Source organism: Rhea pennata, chromosome 5, assembly GCF_028389875.1.
Source record: "Rhea pennata isolate bPtePen1 chromosome 5, bPtePen1.pri, whole genome shotgun sequence".
Taxonomy (NCBI): Eukaryota; Metazoa; Chordata; class Aves; order Rheiformes; family Rheidae; genus Rhea; species Rhea pennata.
Window position 1 is genome coordinate 53,349,156 of NC_084667.1, and position 13,517 is coordinate 53,362,672.

General features: G+C 39.4%; 1 protein-coding gene across 2 annotated transcripts in view; it reads right to left on the reverse strand.

Moving 5' to 3' along the window:
• Positions 1-13,517, reverse strand: part of BTBD7 (BTB domain containing 7) — a 51,699-nt gene that overhangs the window by 8,689 nt on the left and 29,493 nt on the right. The window contains exons 4-8 of one of the 2 annotated variants that reach the window (XM_062576718.1): positions 5,989-6,197; positions 4,218-4,293; positions 1,803-1,963; positions 1,383-1,526; positions 1,035-1,148 (exon numbers count right to left, since the gene is read on the reverse strand). In XM_062576718.1, coding sequence (XP_062432702.1) covers positions 1,035-1,148; positions 1,383-1,526; positions 1,803-1,963; positions 4,218-4,293; positions 5,989-6,197 — 704 coding nt within the window. The remainder of the gene's footprint in view (positions 1-1,034; positions 1,149-1,382; positions 1,527-1,802; positions 1,964-4,217; positions 4,294-5,988; positions 6,198-13,517) is intronic. The other variant, XM_062576719.1, reaches the window with a different exon arrangement.

A 13,517-nucleotide genomic window follows, 5' to 3' on the forward strand; every position in this document is an offset into this window, starting at 1 on the left:
CAAAGAAAAAAAAAAAAAGGAACTGAAATCACTAATAAGCAATTTCGGCACTTCACAGTCAAACTAAGGATAGTAGTATTCACCAAAGAGGGATGATTCACATATTTACCAAAGCTGAACAGTTAATTATACTTTTAAAAATAGTAACAGCAAAATAACTAAAAAACCCCCCTAGGATTCCTGACAGAAAAATATTTAGAATGTACTTTTCACCCTAAGCTTACTGCTAAAGCACTTCCTGTATAGTGAGTACTAAAAGAGTCAAAGCTTTCATTACACACTCTTTAACACATTTTTGTTAGTTTAACAATCCAAGCTACAAAGATAGAATTGTAACCTGCTAGTTTTCCTTTGTTTCTTCAGTGCCACCCCATCCTCTAATCTTTGGGCCCAAAATTCGAAAGTGTGTTTTCCACTCCCCTCAAAGAGGACAGTCAAAGACAACACACACACTTAGAAAATTTTCTTCTTCAGCACAGGGGCAAAAACCTCTGTATTCACCACAGCAGTGTTTAGAGTTTGTAGACGAGATGGATGAATGAACTTTCACCTAACCCTCCTGTTCTGCAGTCAGCTCTACTGCTGGGACTGATCAGCTCTTGCCCTAAATCAGGGCTGCCTTAATTAGTGACCTTAGCTAGCAGTCTGAGGTGCCCATTCTGTCAAACAGAACATGGGATGTTTCTGCCCTGCACAGGAGCCATCTCCACCCTGTCACTGAACATTATCAACATCAAAGGTTCTATGGGGTACTCGGTTTTACAGCCCTCACGCAAATCCTTCAATAGGAAAATTACTGCTGCAGTGGGACAGAAAGAGCTTCTCTAAAATTGGACACAAGATATTTATTCCATTTTGCAGAGGATCTAAAGAATATTGATTATATTCTGATACTGCTTGCTTTTTGTCTAAATCAAAATCCTCTGCCCAGTGGAATGGTACTTCTCCACCCAGCTCTAGCGGGAGCTGGGGAGCCTGAAAGACCTGGCACCAATGTTGCTGACTAGCTAGAACTGGGACTCTCAGGCTCTCACCTTGCCATCCGCCTGCCAGGTGGGCTGCCGAGGAGCTGGGCCGGCAAACTGGCTGGAAACCAGGGAGGTTTCCCTCAGAACGCTGCTTTGTTTCCGGTGGAATTTCATCAAGATCTGTCTCGCAAACATTTCAATTTCGACAAAAAAAAATTTTGTTGAAATTTTTCTGACCAGTTCTAGAGACTTGAGCCTGATGATCAATCTTGTAAGTCTTGTTAAATTGAAAATGTTAGTATTTTAGGCCAGTACATGCAAAGAGAGACAAAACACACCAAAAATTTTCCCTGTTTACAGAACCCCCTGATGATTCCAGTTTAGTAGTGGCCAAATGTTATTAACAGTTATTACCTTAGCCTCCTCCACATACGGCGAGAACAGTCTTGGCCTCACATATATTCCAGCATTTTTTTGCCGCAGCCAGGCATTAGACTTTCCACCTTCTGAGGTCGGTAGCATGTCTGAAGGAGGTGTGCTAATCAGGCCTCTCTTCATCTTTAAGAATCAGAAAAAAAAGTTTAATGTTTATTTAATAAACAAAACACTGCGCACAGGGAAAAATTTGCAAGAATTTTATTTCTTACATGGACTTTACACAATTTCTAGGTCTTCTGAAAGATTCAGAGTACAAAAAACTTAACGAGAAAAAAAGTCATATACATTACTGAGTGATGACATCTCAGAAACTAATTCTCAAAAAACCACACTGAATTTTTGTAGTATTTCAAACATAAAGATCCTGGAGATATTTGTATGAGAAGACTGACTTACTGCATCGCTCAGTACTTCGCTGCTCATGGGTAAGATGTGCTCTATACGGACAAAAGGTAGAAGTGGAGACAGGATCTCTCTGAGCTCCTCAATGTCAAGATCTCGTCTCTTTACTCCTCTTTTGTTCACACTGTGAGCAGTACCACTCAGTAAATTAGGCTCTGTGAGAAGGAAGTAAAAAGTACACATAAAATAAAAGTTTAAAAGAGAAAGCATAAGTTACACGACTTACAAGAAGTTTTAGGAAAAAAATCATTAAAAAATGCTTATGAACATTGTTCCACAAAACCAGTTCATGCATCAGAATATGCTACAAAGCATCAGCACAGTCAGGTTCAGATTGTACGAAACAGGACGCTTGTTCAGCGGTTAGTTTCAAAACATGAACCAGGCAGGAAGGGAAAAAAAGAAAAAAAAATAATGCGTTGTTGAGAGGTTTATAAGGCTCTACCTATAGCTATACTATGAAAACATTTATCTGTAGCTACTGGCAGTTCCCCCAAGGACTCTCTCCTGCATCTCCTCTCCCTTTCCCCAGTAGTTACTTCCTATAGATTAAAGCCAGAAGAAACCACTGGTATAAATTAGCCTAGTCTCAGGGGTGTAATCCACCTAATAACAGCTGTGTCAAGCCAAATCAAATTATTTTCATTATTTTTGCTGTATATAAGCCAACAGTGGGTATCTTTGAAACATTGCAAGGTGACAAGATGACATTTTTGCATGATTCTCCCTCCTGTAGTTAACCATCCTTACCTATATTTTAGGTACTGTGCCCCCAAACTTGACTAATTTCGGACTTTCGTGAAACCTACCCAGCATAGGCATCCTCCTTTCAATACATGCAGCTCAAGTTTCAGCCACAGTGTATTACAACACAGTTTCTAATGCTTTCAGGTATTTGACTGACAACACTATACATGTAGAGGTGTAAAACCAGGAACGTCATTGAAGAAAGTTCTTATATTCAGGTCAAGTTACTAGACTAAATATGGCCCTAACTTGACAAAATTTGGCAGAACTCTTATATCTCCTTTTTCATATCACATTATCTGATCAACCTAGCAAATGGAGACAGAGTTATTTACTTAATGAACACCACAGATCAGAAGCTGCATGATTACGCCAAATGAACAGCTTCTTTACCAATCCGGGTCTGTTACAGTCTGATTGACTCCATTATATTCCAACATGTCCTAAGACAAATACATATAAAATCTCATTTTGAAGGTAGGAGGCAAATATTTATTCAAATCTTTAACAGTATATCTTAATAGACCTTTTGTTGCTTAAGATGGCCATGACAACACAGCTATATCACAAGCAATAATAGTGGATTTCAATAACATGGTAAGCCCTCTAAGCACAGTAACTCCACCAGTGTGATTCTGCTCTTACACAGGCTGATTCTATTGTTTTTATTATTATTATTATTCCTCTCATTGTATTACATGACTGACATTTTGTAGGTGTGGATGACCTACAAGCTACCTGCATTTGTACTTTGGGAAATACAAATTATCCTGCTTCCCACATCCAACACACACAAGATCACCATTTAAATTATGACTGTAGCAATAATGTGTACCTCAGTTAAAAGGTAAATTTATTTCTACTTTAGAAAAAAAACATTAATACCACTTAATAGCTTGTTTCTCACTACCACAGACTTCTGTGGAAGAAATGTACTGAAACTGAAGCAAAAGGTTGATGCTAAACTAAAAACAAATGTGTGTGAAAAGCCTGTATCAGCACAAACTAGAGGATACTAGAGTTTTCCTATTTACTGAAGTAGTTTCAAGAAAAATTACTCTGAGGCAACAGGAAATCAAAAAGACTACTAAAAAGCAGAGAATCATAGAAGACATTTGCATATCCTTAGTGCAACACTTCCCCTCTACTCCCACCCCAACCTCATAGCAGGGTAGGGCAGGGCAGGCTGCCCAGGACCGTGTCCAGGCAGGTTTTGAACATTTCCAAGGATAGAGACTCCAACTTCTCTGAGCAACCCATTCCAGTGTTTGGCTACCCTTATAGTTAAAAATTGCTATGTTTAAACATCAATTCTTCTATTTAAATTAGTATCTTCTACCTATCACTGGGGGCCACTGAAGTCTCAGTTTTCTTTACTCTCTCCCTTAGATACTTACAGACATTGATAAAGGTCCCCTTCCATTCAATCCTTTTCTTCTTGAAGCTAAGCAATCCCAGCTCTCTCAATGCCTGTGGTTTTATTTTTCTAGAGATTTTTTTTTAATAAGATGCATCATCCTCTTAGTACAGTCAAAACTAAACAAAAGCACTATGAGCAGTGTAGATTAAGTTTCCTTAAATTACAGATTACCCACAAAAAGGGCTGACATACTTTTAGGTTTATTTGGTTTAGTACTGCATGTTTCTTTAAAGGATCCTTACCTCGGTCTGCTATTCTCTTCATCAACTGGTGTTCTCCCCATTTAATAAGATATTTAAGAATATCTTGCTCACTTGCCTGGTAGAAAGAGAAATCAGAAACCTGTATAAGCTTAGTTTAATGGCACATTGGGGGGAAAAAAAAATCACATACCTTCCACAGCTAAAAAGAAACACAACTGTACCAGGAACAAAATAAATATTTGTACTTTCTGATCTGCTGTAACACTTGCTTTAAATATTTTAGTTAGTACTGCTCATACATAAACTCTTGAAAAATGTGGTAGAAATAACTAACCTTTTTTTTGCTACCAAGCAAAATTTTCCTAATCAAAGCAGCTTTCAAAGAATCTGGAGCATTTTGCCCACTTTAAAAGACATATCTCTTTTTAAAAATAAAATAGTCTGCTGCTTCTGTTCTCCCTTGAAGATTTTTAAGTTGTCCTTCCTAACCTACACCCCTAAACTCTCACTCTTTTTAGCTTTTCAGCTTAACTGTTTATTGATAATTTCTAAAGTCATAATTTCCAACAGAAGTTCTGGAATAAATTCTTGCTATATACATCACCTAGTTGTTCTCTGCAATTCTGTACATTGCATTTTAAAACAAGGTTTTCAGCATGCCCTACAGTTTCTAACAAATCTGAATAAGTTTAAAATCTTAAAGATAAAAGCTTAAAAAGGGAAAATAGATTTGAACATGGCTTTTTACTGCTGTACCATCCCTGTCAGTTTTCAAATGATGAGGCATTCTTCATCTTCATGGGAATATAAAACAGACCAAATTTTAGTCCCAATTCTAAATTGAGTTGCCCTATCAAGGAAACAAATAAGAGGAACAGAAGACAGATTCAGCAAGGAAGTGATCGTGACAATCAAAACCTGTTCATTCAAAGTCTTAATTGATTCTGCTTCCAGTGTCTGGTGGAAAACAGATCCAGGTGAGACGTCAGTCTTAAAAACAGGCAGAAACTTAGAGTAAGACAGATTTATGTAGGTTGGTGCTCCATTTTGAGCTTTGGAGGAGGTTCTTTATGTAGGGGTATCAACTGAGCAAAGATTTAGTTTTGTGCAATTATACGCTATACTCTCTAGACTTAGGATGAAGAATGAATTTAACTAAAAAAAGGCAGAGATAAATTATGGGTAAACTATATGGCTGGTCATCATTACAAACATCTCCTTTACAGAAGAGAGGCAGCAAAATCCACAGCTTTTCTATTAGTCAGTAGAGTTTCATCCCCCTAAAACCACACAATCACTGGAGAAAAGTCATGAGAAAAATGAAATATTGCAATACATGACATAAGAGATAACTGTCTGCCAGAACAAATACACAAAATCTTTTGAATGATTACTAGTTTGTTTGCTCCTCCCCTGCCCCCTACTAGGATAAATGTTGTCACAGCATAAGTACTGTACATGTAATGATTTAATAAAAAAAATAAAATGTGTCAGGAGAGTGTTAAGTCTAGAAATACTTCATCTAAACCAGTCTGTAACTATTTCTAAACTGTTATTAGGATTCCAAGCAAAAGCATGCACAACCAGTTTGGGCAGCGTTACAAGCCAAGAACAGAATAGTTTTCTTTTAAAAAAGTATATAAATAAAAAAAGTTGAAGTAACAATTAATATATACAATATAAAACTCAGCATTCACACATACATACTCTTGGCTGAAGTTTAAAATGATCTACTCTGAAACACTTCTAAAAATGGTATAACATACCCTGCTTTGAGCAGGGCTAGCTGTATTCTGAACTGTAAAGTTACCTGTAAATAGTCTGACTGAATAGCGGTAAGCAGGTGGTCCTTGCTTAGTTCATAGAAGACATCTGAAGTCATGACCTGGGTAAACTCCTCACAGAGGAAATGTAATGCTTGACGATGAACCCACTTGGACCCATAGGGTTGAGAGCTCCACTTGAGAATGGCAATTAAGGTGTCTAATGAGATGCTCTCAGCAATAATATCTTCACAGCCTATGGAATAAAAGCAAGAATCAGTGTTGTTACAGAACCCCTTTGGTCCTCAAGGAATAACACACATCTAAGTAAGTAATGTACAGGAATATATGACTCCCATCATAGCAATAGCGAGATTGAAACGAGAAATACCGTACAGACAAAGGCTTGCAGAGTTGAACTCTGACTAAAAGTTTGATGTACCTTTAACTGTGGCTTAGAACTTGGATTATACAATCATTTATGTTTTAAAGCCACATGAAATGTCATTTTTGCTGGTATGCCAGGAAAAATGCCTGGAAAACTAGCTCAGTAATACAATCCCTTTGATTAACAAATATTATTCAAGAGTTTAACAAAATTGCACATTTGTGTCTGAGACATCACAACTTACAGTAGACCCACAAATGCGTATCTACTACAACAGTTTAGAGAGTGTAACTTTTTTATTTATTTTTTTTGTCCATATCATTTCAGGTACTGACTCTCATGACACAGGACTAAAAGATGTGAGGTGTTGTTGATTCTCAGCTACCCAGTACAGGATAAGGCCAGCAAAGCATAATTTTCTGACTGGCAAAGAAGGTGGAAGCAACAGCAGCTCTAGACCAACACCTTGGCCTCCATACTAAGCAGGGCACGGAGGGATGCCAGGAAAGAAAAGCACTTCTGCAGATATGGAACCAGAAAGTAGAGTATGAGAGGCAGGCTCCTACTTACGTAGGATCTGATATGATTGCTCTGAACCCTTTGCAGCATTAGGACTTGCTCTGCATAGAGCACAGGATTTTGAAAGAGACAGGGAATATTTAGAGACATCAATATATTAAGAGACAGAGGAGATGGGGCAGATTTGGAGGAAATTAGAGAAAATGCACTGCAGGAGGGCTGGAAATATGAGTGCTTGGACAGGCAGTTGGGGTTACTGTGCCAAGACAGCCATACCGCAGTGTTAATAACTTGATGTTAGCTTTTTACTCAATTCAGTTTTACATCTGGTTCACACATGCATTGCGTACCACTGCTGTTTGGAAAATAAGGATGTCAGTTTAAAGAAAAATTCCTGTTTCAGAATTACACATAAAAACAATCCACTATCAGCTACAGGCACAAAATTACAACCCCTCTTAGTCTAAGAGCTCAGCTGAGATACAGCTTTAGATAAAGATACAGGCCATGAAATCCCTGGACTGTCGAAAGCAAGAGGCTTGCACTACAGTTTTATTGTTCAATACTTGATCATTTTTTTAAACATTTCTGAAACAGAAAACTAAGCTGTAGCAGTTGTTTAGAGAACTGTACCTCATTATTGAGCTCTTAGATTAATCTGAGTGTTTAGTATAGTAATCTTAATGTTTGTCAAACAAAAAACAGATAGGCTCTCTGTGGTGCTACACCTGGTATTCTGAACCACCTGCACATATTCAAAAAGCACTTAGATCAACTAATAGTATTAAAAGAAAAATCTTACTTTTCTACATAGGTTAGCATGCGAAATGGAAGCACCAACTCCATTTCTATTGCAACCAATACCATGAAGGATAAGCCATTACAGAATAAGCAGTAATAAGTTTTAAGAGAACACCATACTTCAGACAAGCAGAAAGACGCCCTCAAAGGAACTACTATTTACATGAGAAGCCACTGAAAAGTGAATGCTTAAGCAGTAGGAGGAAGCAATAACTTAATGTGACAAGTAAATTTATAACACCCCTCATGTTTAAATATAGTTTTGAAAACAAAGTCCAGATGTTGATTACCAGAACAATACTCTACCTTTTAATTTTTCTACGCTTAATAGGTATAAAAGACAATAAATTGTATTCAGAATCAATGTTCAGTGAGAATGTTTGCAGCAGATTCCAGGAATATGTCTGAATGTAGATTTAGTTTTAAAAGGTAAATTTTATTAATTTTTCAAAGGGAATTTGAGAACAATGCCTGCATCCCCAACAGTATTTTACCAAATTCACAATTAAAACAGAATCTTTCCTCCACATGCACTTTGATTATATATTTTTCATATGTCTGATTAACCTCAGAGAAGGAAGGTATACCAGTGTAGCCACTGACATAAGAGCTAACAAAAGCATGCACATTTCTGAAAGACGTGTCAAAAGTAACATTGTGTGTTCTAACATGGGATGAAGAACATCTGCTTTGTTCTTTACTATTCCTCATGTGGTAGTTTTCAGAACTTCCTATTTTCATTTAGCACAGAATGCTAAAGTTTGCTGTTTCGGAGAAAAATCCATTCAGAATAGCTGAGCTACAGTAGAAATAAGGAAAACGTCTTACTGTAGATATTAACATCTAAGCTGCATGGCAAAGACCACACTGAAGTGAACAGTGAACATACAGCAAAGGCTGGTTAGAGGGACCGGAACATGAGACTGACTCTCCCAGCTACAGATGAAAGCAGGGGGCAACAACTGCTCACTGAAATACACTTCGGAACAAGTTAGATACGTGATTTCCAAGAAGCCTAAGGGAAAAACCTCATTGTAGAGTCTTCAAAAATTCCAAGTTCCCCTTCCCGACTTTCTTGCCTTTTGAGGCTCAAGAAAAGAAAGTTTCAAGTTAGCAGGAAATCTGGCAAGGTCAGTGAAAGCTCAGACACTGGAAAACACCTAGTTAGAATATACTTAAGCAGACTTAGCTTCCCTAAATAAAAAATGCACAACTTTTTGAAATTTTGGTTGTCTGTTGCACTGTCTTTCCCCTGCTAAATTCTAATACAAGCTTTTGTGCATTCTAATTATTAAAGCTGCATGCAAGCTGACTTCAGCAGATGATTATATTCTCCTGAAGTCTAACAATTACACCTAAAGACTAATTTCAAAGGCAGCATGTAGATCCGAAACATCCACTGAAATCACTCACAACGAAACAAACTAAGAGCAGAGACTTCTCTCAAAGTGAATGCCATTCACAGCATTTGTACATCCGATGCTTATTTTTGAAACAGTAAGGATAACTGCTCCCTGCAAAGAGAGAAAACTATTGCCATAAGAAATGCAGTTCTGAAGAGCTGAGTACTATGGATTTATAAAAAACAGAGTACCAGTTCAATCTTATTTCTCCTATCAAGTCTTACTATCCCACAATCACCATTAACACAGTATCAAGTGAAAAGCTTGCTTAGGATGTCTAGCAAGTGAAACAGTGGCCTTCCTAAATAATTTTAATCTGTGTCAGAACAGAATGTATATTAAAAGTATTTCTTCCCAGATAAGCATCAGGTTTAATAATGAAAGTGTTTTCTGAACATCTAATAAATTGGGGCATCCCAATTCCAGCTCTATAAGGAAGTCAGTTTCTTTTTTTTTTCAATAGAAATTTTCCTTGTTTTAACACTCAGCCATTCAGCAAAAAGGCAGTCATCTAGTAGCCACAATATTATTCCTCACAGCTGAAAGGAGCATTCTTCGCCTATGAGTATTATTTTGTAATATTCAGGCAGGGACAGCCTTTCAAACGATCTGTTTGCAGTGTCTCAAACTGCAAGCTTCTGTGAGCATTAGTATCTCTGAGAGGTTCAGCTTAGAGTGTAAAGAAATGAAAGACAACATTCTCTTTCACACTTGGGACAAATGAAAATCTCATGCACTCCTTCTGCTGGATGTTAATAGTTTAAAGTCCTGCTTATGAACAAGTCCTTTCTGCCTTCCCAGTTCTCTCTCAAATGTGATTCCACAGCCCTTCCAAACAAACAGTTTGAGCCCATGGTTAATATACTAACTATCAGACTGAAATTTTATCAAGACAGTCGGCAGACCCATTAAAACAAATTAGGTGTCCCCAACAATTAGCAAAAATGGCATTAAGCAAAGTTCTTACTACAATATTGTTAGCCAGATCTAACTCATTTTGTGGAGGAGACCGGTCCACTAAACTCATGCAAACTACTGGAGACAGTAGTAAGAATTCATCTAGATGATGAACTGAGGTCCAGAAGCTTCTGAATGTTTTCTTAAGTTCGTCACATTAGAACAGACCATATTGGCAGCCATGATCCACACTTTTAAACTTGCTCATGCTTAAAGAACAGTTCAGCAGTATGACTCATAACTGCTATGGACTGCAAGGTACTTGGAAGTTTGAGACTTCTTTATCATCAACGAGCACCCTTGCTGTTCCAACCAAGCTTCTAGCAGGAAAGAGGTGGGGAGGAATTTCATCAGCTTTCTTCCCATGTCTCAGAGACCCAAACATCCAAGTATGTCCTGTACTCATTAAAAATTCTTTAGGAAAGGGCCCACGCTCACAGGCTGTGACTAAACAATCACAAAAACTAACCAACTTGTAGAGCGCTCTCAAACAAGATCATCCTTTTCTGAAAGTCCACATCTCCTGTCCTTTGGGCCACAGTCATACGTGGGTGCAGCAAGCTGGTTAATTCATTTCTGTCAAGCCTGCTTCCAGTTAGGGTAGATCCCTAATTAAACAAACCAGCACAGAGAACAAATAAGTAGGTAAATGTGGAAGGCAGGGCAATAGCACCACTTTTGGCAATCAAAATGACCTGTGTCAGATTCAAGTGATCTCCTCTAACTTCAGAGGCATAGCAATATGAATTTAGGTTCTTCACAGAAGTATGAAAATATTAGCTATAAAAAAAAACAGTAAGAGCAAGCCAGAAAAACCAAGACAGTACAAACAGGAAACCACAGCTTTTAAAGTGGTTGTCATATAAGCAGCGATCACAACAACCTGTACTTTGCTATAGTCGTACAGTCCATATGGGATCTTGTTCAGCATCCATCTTTATCATATTTTGGTTAGTCTAGTAGCTACAAAACAAGCTCAAGTTAGCAGCCTAACTCCTCTCAGTTGATTAACCTTTTCTGTAGCACCACATGCTCTGCATCAAAGGAATGCTATAGCTTTCTTCCATCTCCTCCTTAAACTTGAAAAAAACCCCAAACTTTAAAGTGAGATAAAGTCAACAGTTACTTAGGCAACCAGGTAGATTCTCCATCACTGCAGAACCCTGAAGCACACAAGTTTTAGTTACATTAAGCTGAAAACTGTAGGAGTGTTTTGCAAGAGAGAAAATGACCTAATAATACTTGAGATCAAGACAGTCTCAAGGGGCATTAGCGGTCACTCACTTTTGAAGTCTTCTTCAGTTTGGTACCTTTTTTGTGCTACTTTTAATCCCGTTATTGATCTTCCTAAGCACAGAAGTATTTAGGACATGCATGTGTGTGCATCCTTAGGAGGCTGAACTCAAAGTGAACCTATTACAAAACTATTTAAAGTGCATAGTATTGTGCTTTGCTTAATTCAAATACAGAGCTCATATTTTGGCTCTTCAGATTGTTAAAGCAAAATTAAGATACGATATGAAAGTTAGGTCAGATCCTAATTTGTTATATTAACTGTATATTTCCACTGTGAGAGCTCAGCAAGATGTAAACAAATAAACTTGTGTAACTTGAAAATAACTTCATTTACAATAATACGACACAGTTCTACAGTTTAGCCTTCTAAAATTTTAACAGATTTTTGAAACAGTAAATTTAGCCATATGTGAAAGATAACAGTTAAGTGTTCAAAGCATTCAACATTTGTGGTAAAAGCTTTAACGCTTTCTCTTCCAACCAATGAACACAAATTCACTCTCCTGCTTCTGCCGCATGCACAATACATGAATCCAAGAAGCCTGCAATCAACATTTACACCTCCCACTTCTTGTGATCACCAGTTGATAGCAGTCCTTGACTGGGACTGGAGTCCACTCACTCCAGTCTTCAAAAAGGGCAAGGAGGAGGACCCAGGCAACTATAGGCCAGTCGGCCTCTCCTCCATCCCTGGAAAGGTGATGGAACAGCTCATTCTGGATGTCATCTCCAGACATATGGAAGAAAAGAAGGTGATCAGGTGTAGTTAGCATGGATTCACCAAGCGGAAATCAGGCTTAACCAATCTGATGATAGTCTTTTGTGATGGAATGACTGGCTGGGTAGATGAGGAGAGAGCAGTGGATGTTGCGTACCTCGACTTCAGCAAGGCTATTGACACTGTCTCCCATAACATCCTACTAGGTAAGCTCAGGAAGCATGAGTTAGAGGAGCGGACCATGAGGTGAATTGAGAACTGGCTGAAAGGCAGAGCTCACGGGGCTGTCATCAGTGGCGTGGAGTCCAGTTGGAGGCCAGTGGCTAGTGGCATCCCCAAGGGCTCAGTACTAGGTCCCATCCTGTTCAACTTCTTCATCAACGACCTGGATGAGGGGACAGAGTGCCTCCTCGGCAAGTTTGCTGATGATCCCAAGCTGGGAGGAGTGGCTGACACACCTGAGGGCTGTGCTGCCATTCAGAGAGACCTGGACAGGCTGCAGAGCTGGGCAGAGAGGAACCTCCTGAGGTTCAACAAGGGCAAGTGCATCTAGGGAGAAAAAATTCCATGCACCCATACAGGCTGGGGGCTGATCTGCTGAAAAGCACCTCTGCAAAGAAAGACTTGGGAGTGCTGGTGGATGACAAGTGGACCATGAGCCAGCAATGAGCCCTCATGGCTAGAAGGCCAATGGTGTCCCGGGGTGTGTTAGGAAGAGTGTTGCCAGCAGGTCGAAGAAGGTGATCCTGCCCCTCTACTCAGCCCTGGGGAGGCCTCATCTCGAGTACTGCATCTAGTCCTGGCTCCCCAGTACGAGAGAGAGACAGAGCTACTAGAGAGAGTCCAGCGTAGGGCTACGAGGATGACCAGAGGGCTGGAGCACCTGCCCTATGGGGAAAAGCTGCGAGAGCTGGGCCTGTTTAGCCTGGAAAAGAGAAGACTGAGGGGGACCTTATCAGTGTGTACAAGTACCTGAAGGGAGGGTGTCAAGGGGACGGGGACAAACTTTTCAGTTGCCCCATGTGACAGGACAAGAGGCAATGGGCAAAAACTGAACCACAGGAAGTTCCGCCTGAATATGAGGAGGAACTTCTTTCCTGTGAGAGTGACAGAGCACTGGACCAGGTTGCCCAGAGGGGTTGTGGAGTCTCCTTCTCTGGAGATCTTCAAGGTCAGCCTGGCCGCTACCCTGTCTAACATGCTCTAGGTGACCCTGCTTGAGCAGGGAGGTTGGACTAGATGATCTCCAGAGGCCCCTTCCAACCTTACCGATTCTGTGGGCTTCAGCATTCCTTAAGAAGCATATTCAGCAATACAGCTGATCCAGATTAAACAGAAAACAACTGTGAAGTAGACATAAAAAGCTGCCAACTCAACCACAATGAAACTGAGGGAAGACCTTAACATGGGAACAAAGAAGGGTTGAGGGAAGACGACCTGGTATCAGTTCAGAGGTACTTCTGCTAGCCAACACTGTTAGATATTTGTTTAAAG